The 17,326-nt window shown below is 37.1% G+C and overlaps 3 protein-coding genes across 3 annotated transcripts; 2 read left to right on the forward strand and 1 right to left on the reverse strand.

The window, feature by feature from the left end:
- The first annotated feature begins 835 nt into the window (after window positions 1-835).
- Window positions 836-3,739, forward strand: LOC123315186 (organic cation transporter protein-like). The gene is made up of 7 exons (XM_044900782.1): window positions 836-1,176; window positions 1,718-1,965; window positions 2,076-2,268; window positions 2,360-2,714; window positions 2,770-2,994; window positions 3,046-3,322; window positions 3,374-3,739. Exons 1-7 carry the CDS (start codon window positions 1,155-1,157, stop codon window positions 3,701-3,703), a joined length of 1,650 nt encoding a protein of 549 aa, XP_044756717.1. The 5' UTR covers window positions 836-1,154; the 3' UTR covers window positions 3,704-3,739.
- A 740-nt stretch (window positions 3,740-4,479) lies between these two features.
- LOC123314893 lies at window positions 4,480-9,394 on the forward strand. The gene is made up of 2 exons (XM_044900296.1): window positions 4,480-4,777; window positions 6,727-9,394. Exons 1-2 carry the CDS (start codon window positions 4,767-4,769, stop codon window positions 8,654-8,656), a joined length of 1,941 nt encoding a protein of 646 aa, XP_044756231.1. The 5' UTR covers window positions 4,480-4,766; the 3' UTR covers window positions 8,657-9,394.
- LOC123314894 (organic cation transporter protein-like) lies at window positions 9,387-16,709 on the reverse strand. The gene is made up of 5 exons (XM_044900297.1): window positions 16,433-16,709; window positions 11,238-11,460; window positions 11,047-11,181; window positions 10,818-10,987; window positions 9,387-10,765 (listed from the first exon to the last, which is right to left on the reverse strand). Coding segments are annotated over exons 1-5 (1,512 nt in total). The 5' UTR covers window positions 16,434-16,709; the 3' UTR covers window positions 9,387-9,782.
- Between the last annotated feature and the right edge of the window lie 617 nt (window positions 16,710-17,326).

Below are 17,326 nucleotides of genomic sequence, written 5' to 3' on the forward strand. Positions count from 1 at the left end.
TTTTCGTTGATGTCAAGTTATTATCACGAGGAAACCAGATTCTATAGAGTCATTGACTAGATACTCTACTTTATCTATCCATTTTTTCATTCCACCTCCCAATAGCAATGGAAAATGTCGGAATTGTTAATAATTTTTCAAAAAACACATTTAAATTCCACAAATAATCAAGTTTCTGAATCGTCGCTCCATCTATTGGTACTTTCATAAACGCTATATTGTTGAACAGATTTCTGTATTGCTGGTTTCAAAACAGGTTTCTTCAAAGAATTACAGGTTTCTTCAAAGAATTACAGGTTTCTTCAAAGAATTACAGGTTTCTTCAAAGAAATACATGTTTCTGTAAAATCCTTATAGAATTCTACAAAACAAGTGAATATTCGTGAAGAAATCTTTTTGGGAAAATTTTTAACTTGTTCAATTCTAGGAATAATGATGTACGAATTAAAGTACTATAACAGAATATGGGTTTATCAAGTAAAAGTTGATATGTTTTGCAAAGATTGCTTGATCATTATGAATTAGGTCGAAGCACTCTTTCGATTTCAAACTATGCTTGGCCTTTTTTACCTTAAAACCCTCGACACTCCTTCAATGCCTTTCAATTTACAATCAATTGGCATTTTAACACAGGATTGTTTTCATACGCTGCTATTCCTTGAAAACAAATATCTAGAAATCCAGAAACTGTCGGAATTTGTACACATATTGCTGACTCGAACTGAATTTCTCCTTCTAAGAAAGTATTCCATCAACTTTCTCTTATGAACTTGACCAACATTGACCTCCCAAAATTCCTCGTAGACGTCAATCGTTTTCTCAAAGTTGTTTTTCTTCTTCGTTTCTGTTTCCGCGTGAAGTTCGAAGGTTGTTTCAAGAACTGGAGGAGAATGTAGAAACAGAAAACACACGCAAAATAAACCAATTGTTGTTGTTTAACGTTGTATTCTCGTAAATTCCGCGATCTTTTTATCAGTTTCTCCAGTAGAAACAGAGTGTTGTGGTCAATTCTTGAAGAGACTAGTGTTTGAGGTGCTTTAGTGATTGAGAGCGCAAAATTCGTTTGTTTATCGAGGTTAAGAAGGAAGATCATCTTAGGAGTGAATAGGTCAATATTGGAAAAATGACAATCTCGCATCAAAAAAGTTGAGTACATGATGGATAAAAGAAAACAAAGTAGGTATAAAACATCCGCATACATGTTTTTGATAGTGAACGATAGATTCTCTAAGATTCTTGAGAAAAACCAAATAAAATCAAATCAGTGTTTGTTATCGATGAAAATACAATTGATGAACTTTGACATTAAAACTCTTTTGAACTGATGAATAGATAAAAAGACTTGATAAAAAGACTTTTCAAATACCCATTAACTTTTATTTATTCCCTTTTTACGAGGAATGAAAGTAATTAAAGATTATTTTGCAAAATCGTTTTCAAAATACTGAAAAATAGTATTATATGCGTGAAATACTATAATTTTTTTCTTATTTGTATTTACAACATTCAATATCAAGAATTATTCAGATGGAATCAAATAAATCATAATTTTTATTGATGCCAACCGTTTTATCACATTACAGAAACTAGAAACTGTCAGTAGCGATCTTAAGGCTGAGTCCTTATAATAAATTTTGTCCAAATAACGAGTAGTTCTAAAGTCAGATCAATCAGTGGCAAAACACAGATCTCCTCTGAATTTTCTTCATCATTCAAGGAACAACTCCATCAGCAGCCCCAACAGAAGAATGGTTAAAACTGACCATAGGAGATTTCGGAAAATGGCAATGTTGGATATCCTTTCTCCTCTCCCTTTTCAAATTCCCCATAGCATGGATACAGATGAGCATCGTGTTTCTCGCTCCTCCAACGCAATTCTGGTGCTCACCACCCTTGAAATACCGCAACATGACAGATGAAGAATGGCTAGAATTGTCCAAACCAAGGGAATTCACATCGGAACAGGTGAGACGTTGAAAATGGTGGACGAACCAGGTTGTCTTTCCAAATTGGTGGATGAGCAAACTCGTGTATATACACCAAAAGTTCCTTATTACCAAGAGCATCCTTTCCAGGATCATCTACATAATGGATTCTGTGACATGAAGTCTGTGGATGGCAATAATGAGATCATACCTTGTCCCCATGGTTTTGACTACAACACTACAGTGTTCCAAACGAGTATAATAACTGAATGGGATCTTGTTTGTGGGAAAGAGAGATTGGTAGACATCTCGCAGGTCATACTCATGACAGGCATTTTGATAGGTGAGTATTCTCAATTCTAAGGGCTCCCTTCTTGAACCATGGGGAACCCCCCGAACTGTTTAACCTCACGGACTGACTTTATACCTTTCAGGAAACATATTATTTGGCTTGTGCGCCGACAGATATGGAAGAAAAAGCATCCTTATGATCTGCGTGATCGTCCAAGCAGTTTTTGGATTTGTCGCAACTTTATCACCGTGGTTTTGGGGTTTCGTAGCAGCCAGGTTTCTGGTGGCTGTGGCAAATGGTGGAACTTTGGTGGTGTCTTTCGTGATGTGCATCGAAATCGTTGGTGGAAAATGGAGAGCCATCGTACCAATATTGATACAAGCCCCGTTTGGGATAGGGTTTTCCATGATGGCTCTCTTCGCTTATTATACCAGGGACTGGAGGCAGTTCCATTACATTATAACAGTAATTTCAGCCCTTTTCTTGTGGTACATTTGGTTAGTTGATTTTTTCTTTTTTCGTTTCACATATTTTGTGGTTTTGTTTTTGAAGGCTGATACCAGAGTCTCCAAGATGGCTTTTCGTCAAAGGCAGACAACAAGAAGGCAAGAAGATCTTAGAAAAAGCTGCGAAATTCAATGGAATTCATCAGGATATCTTCGAGGAAAAGTTTTCGAAACTATCAAAATTCCCAACCGATTCGAGGAAACCAAGTTTCTCCGACTTGTTCAAAACCACGACAATAGCTAAAAGGATTTCTTTGTTGTGCATCGTCTGGTGAGTTTGGTCCAATTTTTTTCAGATCTTACATCACTTTTTCCTCTATAGGTTCTTCAGTGGAATCAGTTTTTTCACAATTACTCAATACGTGGGTCATGTTGGACAAAACATCTTCTTTTCTACAGCTGTTGGTGGGTTGCTTTGCATACCCGGGCAGATTATTTGCCTCTATATGATAAGTAGATTCGGAAGAAAGAATACAGTTGCATTTTGGACAGCTATCAGCGCTGTGTGTTTCCTGGGCATCATGGCTTTTCCCAAGGGGATGTATCCTTACGACTGGCAAAGGATGTCTTTAGCTGGCATAGCAATAATAGGATTATCTGTAAGTCATATACGGTCGTCGGACCAACCCATGTTAATTTTTTTCTCGTAGGTTGACTTATGCGCTCTCTATTTATTCACCGGTGAACTTCTGCCAACGGTGGTCAGAAACACTGGAATGGGACTTTGCTCAGTTTGTTCAAGAGTTGGTTCCATGCTGGCACCACTAGTGATAGCACTTCATGATACAGCCCCCTTCTTACCCTTGCTTCTTCTTAGCGTTTTCAACATTTTATTGACGTGTTTGGTGCTTCTTCTGCCAGAGACTGAGGGTAAGGTTCTGCCAGAAGTTATCGATGATTTGGAGGAGAATGGTGGTGAAGGAAAGGGGAAGAACAATAATTACATCGAGGTATCAACGCGAGAAGACTTGGGGGTTTAGGAAGAGATAGTGAATTACCATTTTTCGATGTTATAATTGTTAAAACAGATATTTGTTCAATAAATGAGTGATTTTTAATCTGATTCGGATTGAAAAGTGAGATCTGGGGGATACAATTCCTTGACATATGTTTTCATTCCGAAAAGCCCCTAAATGGAATAGAATTTCTTCGTCCTCCAGTCAAAAATCATATCGATAGAGACATTTTTGATTATCTTAGTGGCTGTAGACTTCCAATGTTGAAAATTTTGTCTTTTTTTTGGCGTAAATCCGATATTTTTCAATCAGCTAAGAACACACACTTTACTTCACAAAATATTTTCTCCAGCAGTCATTTGTGTGTACTTTACAATTACAGCACTGGTGTTGAAATGTTTTGGCTTTTGACCCTGTATTTTTCGAAAATGTTCTTACACGATTAGGTTGTCTGATGGATGAAAATTCATAAATAAACTGGAAATCATTTTCTTGAAAAATTATCATTCTGTTACTGATACATTCGAAAGTTACCTTTATCTTTGCGGTAAAGATAATTTGCCAATATTATACGGCTCAATAAATCGACTTCGTGAATATAAATGTAACAGATGGGTGAAACATGAGGAAAAATGAAGGAAAATTCGGTCAGATACGTTGGTTCAGTGTGTGGAAAGCTCCAAAAAATTTTTTCGTGTATTTTCCGATGATGGATCGAATTGCATTCGACCATGATAACAAAAATATTGTGCCATTTCCCGGGCCTATTCCAGATATTCGTAAACATCTAGAAAGTGTGTCGAAATACGTTAAAACAATACCTGAGCTAAACAATAACCGTCTTCCGAAAATATTTGAATTTGATGGATTACTTTCGTCAATTTCGCCAATATTTTGATCCTAACATAAACATGCACAGATTTACAAATCCCTACGAGGCTATAAAGGAACGCTCATAGATTGAATTATCTTGTTATCTGTGAATTGTGGGAGGTAGTATTAGTTTCTGTCAGATTTTGATTCATTTTGAATCTAGTGGAAATTATTGCGGGGAAGCTAGTTGGTCGGGAATACTGCTTATTGAAAAATGAAGAGCAAGTAAGTGGAAATTTTTCAATAGCTACCCTACAAAATTATATTGAAGACGCTCCAGATATTCATCCTGCACCCCTTGAAATTAACCCTCGTTCTGGATTAAAACCATTAGAAGCTTGAATAGGAGGAAAAGAACAAGATTCGAACTTAATTTGTTCGTCAAGTTTTATACAGGGTTGGACATCGAAATGAAAAAACAACTTCGTTTTCCATATGGAAACATATATGTTGGGCAAGTTGAAAGCCTCACCAAATTCTTCTCTTTTCTTGTGGTTATCAGAAGACAGACAGATGTTTCTTGAAAAAAAAGAATATTGATAGTTTCTCAACCGATAACATAAAATTTAGACTGGAAAAACGTTCCGATTGCACTTATTTTGGCTGAGTTTTTTCCTGACAGTTTTCAACGGGATGTGAATAAATCATCGTTTTATCAGATATGAAAATATCGAATTCATTTCCTGAAACGATGCAATATTGTATGTCATAATGTGCATATGAAACGTTGTTAGATAGTAGTGAAAAGAATAATAGCTTATACAGGGTGAATCTTTGACTCGTACAAATATTTTAACGGTGAATTCTGGTTTTCAATAGAAACACTTTTTCCCTTACTGTTTTTTCGAATAGGCTCGGTTTAAAAGACACAGGCTGTTGAAAAACCATTAAGAAAGCTATTTTTAGTTCTATCTCATCTATCTTATTGAATGAAATGAATTTCGGCATCTTTTTTGCAGGACCGTTCCAAGCAGGGTTGCAGCGCTGTCCTGTTTCGTTAAATAGTAAAATATATATCGACCCGGGACATTTTATCGACTAATTCGAGATCGTAGATTACGAATATCCAATTATATTTTTTGTAGGATCCCTATTTTAGGTAATAAATCATTTTTAGTAGAAAATTTCGAAAAAATTGGTCAACTTTGAGAAGCTGTAGCAGCCAGAAAAAGAGGATTACACACATGCTGATTTTTTCCATGATAGATTGATCATTTGCCAATAGAAAATTTCAATTTTCATCCATCTACCGTGAACAGATTCGATTTTATGATTTTTTCCGCGAAGGTCCAAAATTTCCAATATTTCATCGACCATAACATAAATAAATTTTTTTTAAAATATCTGTTTGCATATTCGTTATCTACGTCCTCGAATTAGTCGACAGTATAAATTTGGTTCTGATCGGAGACCAAAAATATTTTTCAAAAAATCGGAATTTTTCCTGGACATATGTATGGAAAATTTGAAAAAATTTCGATCTTTCCGATTTCCACCAAAATTGGAGTATTTATCAAATAGAGGGCGTAGATTACGAATATGCAAACAGAATTTTGCTGAAAGGATTATTTTTCAAGTTATAATCTATGAAAAATTCGAAATTTTGGACCTTCGCGGAAAAACCATAAAATCTGAATTGTTCGCGGTAGAAGAATGAAAACTGGATTTTTCTATCAGTAAAAGATCAATCTGCCCCTTAAAAATTTGCATGTGTCCAGTGACTTCGTTCTGGCTGTTATAGTCCTTCAAAGTTGAAAATTTGTTTCGAAATTTTCCACTAAACATAATTTATTTCCTGAAATACTGATCCTAGGAAAAATCTAATCTAATCTACGACCACGAATTAGTCTACATTGATAATTATCAGCTTCAATATTTCATCAATAGATTAGTAGGTCTGGATGATTAAGCTCGATATGGGTTTGCCAGCAGAAGCAAAATCTCCCCATAATACACAGAGTCTAAATGAATATTTAGTTGCGAAAAAATCCATTGGGTTATTCCTTGTCAGAAAATTGGGTGCGAGAAGAAATTGAAAAAAAAATGGCGGTGGTGCTTAAATTGCCAAGTGGGATTCTGCTGAGAATCCCTTTTTCTTGGGAGCCTATTTATAGAATTATTATTGTTTATAAAGAAGAAATGTCGAAAATATCCTTAATTGCGACTCATTCCAGGTACACAAGATGTGGCTTCCTGAAACTATCGACCCTCCCCTCCTACTTCTGGTTCTTCCTGTTCGCAGCATCGATTTTCCTTCTCACTCTGACGAACCTGAGACCAGGAATGGTAGATTTAGTGCCAGAAACTCCTAGGGTGGAAATCGGGGACAACCAGAAGGGGTACCTCATCAAAACCAAAGGTTGCAAAATACCAGAATTACCAATAACCAACAAACACCTAGAAAGTTACTTCGAGTTCAAGTACGAGGGTGCGCATTGCAACAAAGATAGGCCCCCACTAGTAGCCTCAAATTTAACCTCCCTGTTCGTTCTGAAGGCATCCTTCGGGAGTTACAACATATCCCAGAGGAGTTCCCTACGTTGCTGCTACGAAGAACTGATGAGGAAAGAACCCAAAGAAGGCCAGTCGGATCGGCAGTACCAGTTCAGGAACGTATGCAACGAATTTGATGACAGCATAGTGGTTGAAGAAGAATTTGTTCACGTTAAATGCACCTATAACCACAAGACAATCTATGAAGATTTCTTCGCTTTTGTACCGATGAAGACTAACATCCCCCGGGATTTTAATAGGGAGAAACTAAATGTTTTGATAATAGGCATCGATGGGATTTCTAGAATCAACTTCCATCGACAAATGAAGAAATCCGCTGGAACCTTGAAGAATCTAGGTTTCCAAGAATTCCTCGGTTATAACAAGATCGCTGATAATACTTACCCCAATTTGATAGCTGTCCTGACTGGTGATGACGAAAAGACCATACTGGAAACCTGCAGAAGATCTGAGAGATACTACGATAACTGTTCCTTCATATGGGACAACTTCAAGAACAACAAATACGTCACCTCCTTTTCCGAAGACTCTGCTTGGATGGGAATATTCAATTACCAAAAGTACGGGTTCAAGAAACAACCCACAGATTACATGTGGGGTTTCTTCGACCGCATCAGCGAGGATCTCCTAGGGAACTCCAAAGATATGAACGTCATACAGTGCATAGGGGCCAGGGAAGGTTACAAGATGATCCTCCAGTACATCAAGGATTTCGTGCATAAAATGAACCATTGGAAACTCCCCTACTTTTTCTTCTCCTGGAGCTCCAGTTTATCTCACGATTACGTCAATAAGCCGAGGATTGGGGACCAAGTTTACTCCGATCTTTTCCAAGGAATGTACGACAGGGGGTTCTTCGAGAATACCGTGGTGATAGTCATGAGCGACCACGGTATAAGATTCGGCTCTTTCAGGGAGACCTACCAGGGGAGGATAGAAGAAAGACTACCCTTCCTCTTCGTCAGGCTACCTTTGGAGTTCCGGGAACGTTACCCTTCAGCCACCTCGAACCTCAGGACCAATCTACGAAGACTCACAACGCCTTTCGACCTTCACGAAACTCTGGAAGATCTCTCGTTTCCGGAAAACCTCAAGGACGACTTCCTGGAAAACGGCTTGAGGAAATCCAGGAGTAAATACGGTTTGAGTCTATTCGGAAAGATACCCTCTACAAGGACCTGCGAAGACGCTGGTATCACTGACCATTGGTGCACCTGCCTGGATAGCAAACCCATCGATATAACAGAGGAAGTGAGGAATGTAACCAACTTCACCATCGACTACCTCAACGGCCTCCTCAAAGGCTACGCGCAGTGCGCGAAGTTGCATCTGAAGACGATCAGAAACGCCCAACTCTTATCGCATGCTGAGGAAACCTTGAAGTCCAAGGGACACGTGAAGGATTTCTTGGTGAGCTTCGAGACAGACCCTGGTGGAGGTTCTTTCGAGGCTACAGTCAGGAAATCGGAGGGTAAGAAGATGGAGCTTGTAGGAACGGTGAGTAGGTTGAATCTGTACGGGAAACAGAGCGCTTGTATCACTGACTTTCATCTGAAGCTGTATTGTTACTGCAAGACAGTGTGGAGTTGATTTTGGGGTTGTTATGGGAGAATTGGAGTCGAGAATATGGTGAATTTCAGGAGATGGATGGTGCTGTGAAGGGCATGAGAGGAGCTGATTGAGAAAGTCGAAGATTTAGAGCAAAAATATAGGAGGATGATTTTCAATCCACAACTTTTGTAAAAGTAAACTGAGGCTCGCCAATAAGAACTGCTTCATTTTCTTTTCTTTTTATTTTTTTTCCAGATATATCCAACACAGAAGGAACTTCTCTATTTTTGTGGTTGTGAGTTTTCATTTATTCCTCTGGCGAACCACTAGAGAAGTGCTTCAGAAAAAATGTGTTGCACTATGAAAAATATTGAATCCAGAGCATCCAAGATATGCTTGATAAATTTGATATCTAGCTCATAACTTTCATTAAAAAAAGATTAACGATATTCAAAAATTACACTAAATTTCTGTGTGAAAATCTTCATAGTCGAAAATGAAAATATCAGACCTGACTCCACGATCAGACAGAAAGATTTTTGGCTTTCAATTATGTTAGTATGAAATTTTTCTACAGGAATTAGTAACCAAGAAGAGATTTTTCCAGACAATTTGTTTCTCATGCTCAAGTTCGTCACTAATTAAATATCATAAGAAATGATTATGAAGTTTTAGTATCATCATACTTATGTATCGTGATATCATCAACATTTCTGAAAATATTATTCATATTGAATAAAAACATAATATTTCCAATGAAATAAAGTGCTTGACAATCATTTTTCGTTTATTTTCACTAATAAAATCGTCATAAATACAATTAAATTAGATAGGTATTGTACGCAGTACACAAACATTCTAACAAATACTGAATACCCATATTTACACTAAAAACACATGGTCGACTCCTATCCTAATGGCAGGACAATTTTCTATATGTAGAAAAAAAATTTCCGTAGGAAAATTCGAAATTGAACACAAAAATGAAAGAGAACATCCGATAAGAACGATTCAAGTTAAAGCTTACTGTGAATAAGATATCTTCACTAAAACTTAAGGTCCTTGCATATTGTTTCAATATTTGTATCATAAACAACGAATAATTCAGTCTTAATCGTTTCATATTGACGTTTCTTCCTACAATTGAAGAAACACAAACTGTCCATCACTCTCGTCTATCGAACATCTCGTTGGAGTTCCCATTGGTGGTTGGTTTTTCCTTCGCGTACTTCTCAGCCTCTTCTATGGTGTCTGGAAGTTTGCAGTTGAGAGTTTCCGGTAATTTCAAGCATAAAACCGCGCCCACAAGTGGCATTATGCCGAAAATTAGCGTTGGAACCCACGGTGCCACCGTGGACAACCCTGCAACGAACGGCGCAGTCATGGAACCTATCCTGGCACACATAGAGGAAGTACCAACCCCAATGTTACGAATGAGGGTCGGAAACAGTTCTCCAGAATAGATATAAACGGTTGGGAAGCACACAGCCATTCCTAATATCCCGATGAAGCTTAGTGATGGTTTCAGCCAGGTTGGATCATCTGGTACCACGCCTATCAACAGGACGGACACACCAGCAACCACATTCGCTAATATCAAGGAGTTCCTCCGCCCCAGCGCTTCCAGAGACCACAACGCGAAGAAAGTACCGGGTACTTGAATAACACCAGAGATGGCTACGTTGATGAAGATGTTTCCACCAAGACGTCCAATATACTGCGCTACTCCAAAGAAGCATAACCCGCATACCAACCAGTTGAAGCAGATGCAGATCGTGTAAACCCTGATGACTGGCGTTTTGATGAGGTCCAAGGCGTTTCCTCCTTGTCCACCGCTTCTATTCTTCAAATCTGATTTTTGCACGAATTCCTCGACGTCTTGCTTGATGGAATCTACAGGTAAATCGTTACGTTTTGCGCCTCTCTCTAACACCTCCACGGCTTCCTGTGTCTTGCCAACCGTCATCAGCCATCTTGGAGATTCCGGTAGTACCCAGTAGTAGGCGACGAGAAGTAAAGATGGCACGCTTATGGCTGCTTGTAGGTACCGCCAGTCCCTTATGAGGTACCCAAAGAGGGCCAGGCTGAGATGTCCGAAATCGAAGGGGATCTGGTACATTATACCGATGGTTGTCCTCCATTTAGTACCTGGAAGGGAAAGTTTAAAATCGCTGGGACCACCAAGGAAACACTAACGTACCTATGAGTTCCATTACGAGAACAAAACTCGTGACCATAGTACCACCAGTCGCCATAGCTGATAGGAAACGCATGAAGAGTACCAAGGGTAGCCAGGGCATGAATGCTGCAGCGACACCAGCCAGAAATTGGAGGATAACAGCCCAAACCAATGGGTTTTTCCGTCCAAACCTTAATTTAATATATACATCAGTTAAAAAATCCATAAACAAAAAAATTCAGGGTAGTACCTGTCAGATAAGTATCCGAAAACCAAGTTTCCAAAGAGAATGCCAAGCATGGTTATTGTTTGAGCCATGGGGGCTATGTAGGACCTGCCACAAACCAGATCGAATTGAGTGATGAGTGTTTCAGTGAAAATGCTCCTGCGGACAAAAATGGTATCAGTAAAGCAACTTTGGTACTCTAAATTTTGATTTACCTGTTGAATACATGTTCTTGGCATTCTTCTGAACATGGTTCTAGTGTGCTGTTGCCACAAGAGAATTGAGCAGGAGGTGCTTCGAAGACTATGTTGAGTTGATGCCAAGCTACAGGAAATTTGACGAGAAATATGGCTAGGCATACTAGAATCTGCCATTTTCCTAGCACACCTATGGTCTTCTCCACAATATCTCCTCTTCCTGATCCTGTTGCTGTAGTCACTGGAAACAAATAGAATGATTGGTTGAGTCCAAACGATCAAGAAAGGGTTGATTTGAACTTGGACCTTTTATTGGACAAGGCCATTAATTTTGGTGAGGCCCAATACCACTGATAAATCACGTCATCTGTCTACATCAAATCATCGAAAAACACTGCTCAGTATATTAGAAAATTCAGTCCATCTAGTATCAATCATTCTCAAGGTACTATGTTAATATTCAACAGCATAAAATTCTTAATTTGCACGAATATTGGCTAGCTATTAAAGCTGGACAAATCCTCTTTTATGATCACCAAATGACAGGAACTTAATGAAACTGTTTTGTGATTGACGATAGAATGATTTCATCATTATGATCACAGAACATAAACATCATTACCTATGATTTATTGATTATGCAATGGATTTTTTTTTGCGAATTCAGTTGATAGAGACATGGACTGTGTCTATGTGTCTCCATGTCTATGAAAAGATTACTGTTAATTGAATTAAAACTGTGATTTGTGATCATTCCGGTGCTAAATTAATACAAAGTGCAGAAACTCTTCATTGATTTCTTAATCAAATATAGGTTATCTTAATTAATCAAATAATTCTATGCGAGTGTGAAATGATTTTATAGGTCCTACTGGTTACTCAATAAAGTAAACATGATATTGGAAGAAGATTGATATTGATAGCAGGTATTTTCGAGACACTCCCACTATTGATTCAAGTCGAAACGCAAAACAGCCTAATCGATATCAATCTTTCGCAAATGATGATACAGTAATCTGCCAACTTCATTTGCGTACCACTATTTCAAATCTAGTCAAGCGTATCGCTCTATTCGTTGTAATAGTCACTAGAATAAATTGATAAATGACCCTTTATATGGTTACTAAACATCTCCCAATGTCACACTCTACTAACCACAAAAATTAGACTCCATTTTGAACTAAACTAGATACGAACTTTTCAGTATTCAAATTAAAATATGAAAAATGGGCTAAACAGCCCAGATGACAAGCATGAGTGATAAAATTGAAGATTCTTCCATTTTTCTCTGCGAATCTCTGATGCAGATTATGCCTGTTCGAGCTGTAGCAGTAAAAAGCTTTGTATTGATTCATTTTGTAGCTTTGTAATTTCTAAAACAGAACACCCAGTATTGAGGAATTTATTGCAACCATTTTTCGTATACATGTGTCTCAAGGTAAGGCCAGTGATAGATAAAAATTAATTAGGTAATACTGGGTGTTGTTTTATATATCAGCACATTTTTTTTGTTTCGTAGAAAATCGAAAGATTGTAGCCGAAGTACTATGATCTAAAAACTCTTTTCATTTGCAAGGGTATCACCCAGACCCAGAGGTCATGGAAGTGTTTACTATTTTGATTTCTGAATCATAACTAACAACTGATCATTTCGTAACTTGCACTGTATTCACGAGCAAAGTACTACTGTAATTTCGAACCTGAAATGATTGGGTTGGACTAGTTGATGAAGAATTGGTGTCCAAAATCAATTCTGAACGCCCTATGATAAAATCTTCTGAAAGTAAAGAGATAGCCTGTTTAATTTTGAGGAAACAGTATAAGAACCTTCTAAACGATATTTCAGAGCAAAGATATACTTCTTATCTGAATCTGAGATGAATTTTCGAAAACATTGAGAAAATATCTTTTCATGCAGCCAAGCAGCGTTTAGCGAGTTAAGTACATGGATGGATGGCCGGTTTGGACATGAATAGAATTAAAGAAACTGCGAATACTGACAATTCAGGGATTCGCAATTTCCAATAATAATTTTTTCCGGAATATGACATCTATAAAAATCCCATTTTCGTTTCAAGGATAAATATCGCTATGGCATACATCATTACTGTTATTATAATTTTCCTGTGTTCAATTTTCCATTTTTCAGCTCATAATAGATGTAGTACACGAGATGTGTTGTTCCAATTTCCACAATTCGAGTTGAAAAGGAATCTTTTGCAGTGGAAATTAATTCAGAAAATGATATCGCATCATCTTCTTTCCGTAATTGCACTTAGCTAGGTATTGTGGAAAATTATGAAATCGTCAGATCAATTATTAATGAACTTTTGTGATTCAACGATTTCTGTTCATATTCTCTAAGGCCAACATCCAGAAATAAAATTTAATGATTTAGTCTTTTTCTTGTTCGTGATATGAGAGCTCGTATTGCTCAAATGAAATACTCATATGATTTTATCTCTTTTGAGAAACTAAGAATTATTTTCGATCACTTTGAACACGCATAAATGAGAAATAGAGAAGTAACAGTTTTTTGAGCAAACAGACTCAAAATTTCATCGCCTTCTTCACTAAATTTCCGTGTGAATATCTTGTATAATATGAATGGGTATAGAGATGTTTATGGGAAGTATTTTTTCAATTTTACATACTGTTTTGTACCTCAAAAATCCCCCAACATACCTGAGGCAGTTTTGTTTATAATATTTCTGAAAGGGTCCATGTAATAGTTCGGGTAAACAATGTATTGCAGCATTTATAATGAATTTGGAATTTTAATTAAATGATTAAGACTTAATTGGTGATAAAATGATGATATCATCTAATTAGAGATCCTTTTGACACTCTGTTTCAACTTTTGCCTCTTTTTCAAGAAGACTTGTTGCAGAAAACGTCATGTATATTCAACAGAAACTGGCAGTCAATTTTCGTTAGTTTCTTAGAAGTCAGATAGGTGTGATTTTTCCATATCCACTGGCCTAACGTAAAATAACCTTAAATTTCATACATAATTGCTCCTGTGAGCATGTCAATTTTCATCCCATCATCTGAATTGCTTGATCTTCTTTTGTTACCGCCGGAAATAGTAATGAAGATTCAACTATCAGACCAACTATGTTATTATAACCCAAGAATGAACTCAATTCTGATAAAATATCAAATTATCGCAGCAACAGTAGAAGCTGGAATCCACGATAAATTTAATGTGATCATAAAAAATGTTTCCTGCTCCTTTTGTCCCCAATTTTATGTTCAGCACCAGAATCGAATTAGGATCGTAATGCATAAATTGCTTTAGACTTATTAGAACTGGGGATTTACCTCAGTATCGTATTATTCCATTTGCCAAAGGTGATGACTTCGTATGGATTGATAGAGAAAATTGCTTTTTTCCATAATTATTCATCCTATGTCCCTAAATTTCCGAGAAGAAATCGATCTAAGCAAAAACCTACGTTGGATTCCTATCGAATTTGATCAGCTCAAGAAATTCCATTGAAATAATCTCCAAAATAATTATTAGATAAACGTATAATCCAACCAATTCATCAAAATATATAATTAGATTCACGTAAGGATATATTTGGTGTAGATATAGCGAAAAAAGATGGGTTATATGTCCTTGAAATACCTGAAATCTTCGAAGATACTATTTGCACGTGCTCTATTCAAGGAATAGAAGAAGTGAGACCAGCAAGAACCTACCCAACAAGGAGGAAATACCAGTGGATTTTATGTACCGTTCAATAAACGACTTTACTTGTGTTTGGTGAAAATCCGTGTTTACATTCAAATGATTGGATATTCCCAACTAATCCAAGCGGTTGTAATGTGAATGAATGAAAAAAACCACTGCCATGCGTCAGCTATGAACCAGTATTTGAATAAAAAAAATTTATGTGAAGAGCGTTGAAAAATATCCTGATTCTTTTTTCGATATCTTGATGCACGATAGAACACAGTTTCTGCATTCTTTCCTTCCTTTTGTGTAGCGTTTTTTGCTATTTTTCATTTCAAATAAGTAAAAGTTTCAAACAGGATCTCTTTGAAATGGACCCTCTCATATACAGAGATGAAAAATATATAATAATAGATCACTTGAAGAGAAACGTTTCGATAGTAGACTGACTGCTTTCTACTGCAAGAAAATTACTGATTGAATGATGATTATCGAGTTTGATAGCCTTAGTCTGACCCTGATTAGTTAGCTTTTGCATTTTTGACGAATAATTCGGACGAAAACCAATTCAAATTCCACCTAACACACATGAACGGGTTCTCATACTTTCATAAAGACGAAAAATTAAAAGAGTAAATAACAAAACAGTTGGCTTCTCTTATCAGCTCGGACCATTGTATGTGATAATCGAAAATAATAATCATAACATTAAATTAACGAGGCTAATTATATTAATCAGCTATTGTGGTATGTGTATACCATCAATTTCATTAATTCCCGATTAAACATTAACAATTGAAAGAAACCAGAGCAGGCAGTATCAGCTCGGGTTTCTCCAAAAAAAAAATTCCTGCCGATAGGTTTCGCAATACTGATTTGAAAATACAAAGTCGAACTCTCATACCGAGTGGGTTTGATAAGTACCTAGTTACAGATATTTCAAGAATTAATTGTTCATATTGAAGATATTTTCGCAAACAAAAGTAGTAGTAAGGGCAGTTTTTTGCATTTATTTCTTATTATCGATGATGGGGATAGAAATAGGTGGAGAAATAAGCAGATCTGCTCAATAAAAAACCTATATTTTATCTGTATTTGCAATTTTGATTTTGAATATCCTACGATTTTAAACAGAATCAATCTTTGGTGCGATATAACAATAATCATTGTGGACCTGGGCTTAACTTTCAGGAGCTTTATATCCCCATCCCTCTTGACACACAATTATGCTGTGACAACACCCTCGCTGTCCCTTTTTCACTGCAGGTCATAAACCTTGAAAAGATTGGCATTTTTATGTCTTTCCTGAAAAGATTTACCGAAAATTGTCCTAACATATGAAGCTTCCTCAAGGTTTTGAAGAAATAAGTTATGAAACTGTTGTCGAGAGATCCTGCATAGTAAAAATATCGAATAGTTTTGAGAAGGTTTTTAGTTAAAGACTGGAAGGTCTTATGATCTTTTTTGACCTGCCAGATTGATAACTGAGTGGAAAAACTGCAAAAATTTAGATTCAACCGCAGTAACTTACTTTTAAACTAGACAGAATTGAAATTTGCCTTCCTTTATTGGAAACAGATCTGCATGGAGGTCCTAGAACACATTAAAATCAAACAAGCCTATTGACCACTTCACTAGACCCCCTGTCGTTCTGCAGAAGAGCGGATAGCACACTGAACAACATGCACCGAGCTGAACAGAATGAGAACTGTTGCGTTTTGTATGGGACGCTTCCACTCTTCTGCCGAGAGTGTTGAACCTCTGGTAATTCCAAAGCGTCTTTGCAGAAGTTGCGTCTTTCACCAAGAAAGCTGACGATGAGAAAGAGGGTCAAACTGGTTGTCGTTTTCTGAATATTTCCGTTTGGGACACAGGTAAATGGGGAACGGGGGATTCCCTTTGTTTTTGTGCGTAATGCAGTTTGCCTACGACAAAAAATGGAAAATTCCCGAGGTATCTATTGAATTTTGGGATTGAGATTACCAAGAAGCAAGGGGCTTCGATATGGGATTGCATGCATTTACGGTTTTCTCGTAAATAGCACAAGATATCCGAAAGTTTGGTATGAAAATACAAGTTTTCGAACACACTGAATCAAATACGAGCATTTCCAGAAGCCCATCTCCCTTCGTTTAGATTTTCATCGTCGAAATGGCATTTTTTGTTTGCAAAAATTGCAAATTTCAGTTGAAAGCTCCATAAGATCGAACGGTTGCTTTGAGATCGCTGTAGTTCTCAGATTTACTACCAGAAGGGTTGCTTCTTCGGAATGTGCATCACTTTCCGATCTGTGATGATTTTTCTGGAAGATAATCCACTCGAAAGGTGACCTTCGAAAAATTCCCAAAAAAATGGTCTATCTCCTATTTTATTCATCCGATCCAATATTGAGACCTCCGGTTCGGAATCACCGTTACCAAGGCTT

The sequence above is a fragment of the Coccinella septempunctata genome, chromosome 6, assembly GCF_907165205.1.
Source record: "Coccinella septempunctata chromosome 6, icCocSept1.1, whole genome shotgun sequence".
Lineage (NCBI taxonomy): Eukaryota > Metazoa > Arthropoda > Insecta > Coleoptera > Coccinellidae > Coccinella > Coccinella septempunctata.

Bases quoted from the DNA above. Each gene is read 5' to 3' on its own strand.
- LOC123315186 (XM_044900782.1), top strand. From the start codon at position 1,155: ATGATGGATAAAAGAAAACAAA. The intron at 1,966-2,075 runs GTGAGACGTTGA...CATCCTTTCCAG, and splicing joins GGGAATTCACATCGGAACAG to GATCATCTACATAATGGATT. The intron at 2,715-2,769 runs GTTAGTTGATTT...TTGTTTTTGAAG, and splicing joins CTTTTCTTGTGGTACATTTG to GCTGATACCAGAGTCTCCAA.
- LOC123314894 (XM_044900297.1), bottom strand. The intron at 10,988-11,046 runs GTACTACCCTGA...TATTAAATTAAG, and splicing joins TTCGGATACTTATCTGACAG to GTTTGGACGGAAAAACCCAT. The intron at 10,766-10,817 runs GTACGTTAGTGT...TTTCCCTTCCAG, and splicing joins TCTCGTAATGGAACTCATAG to GTACTAAATGGAGGACAACC.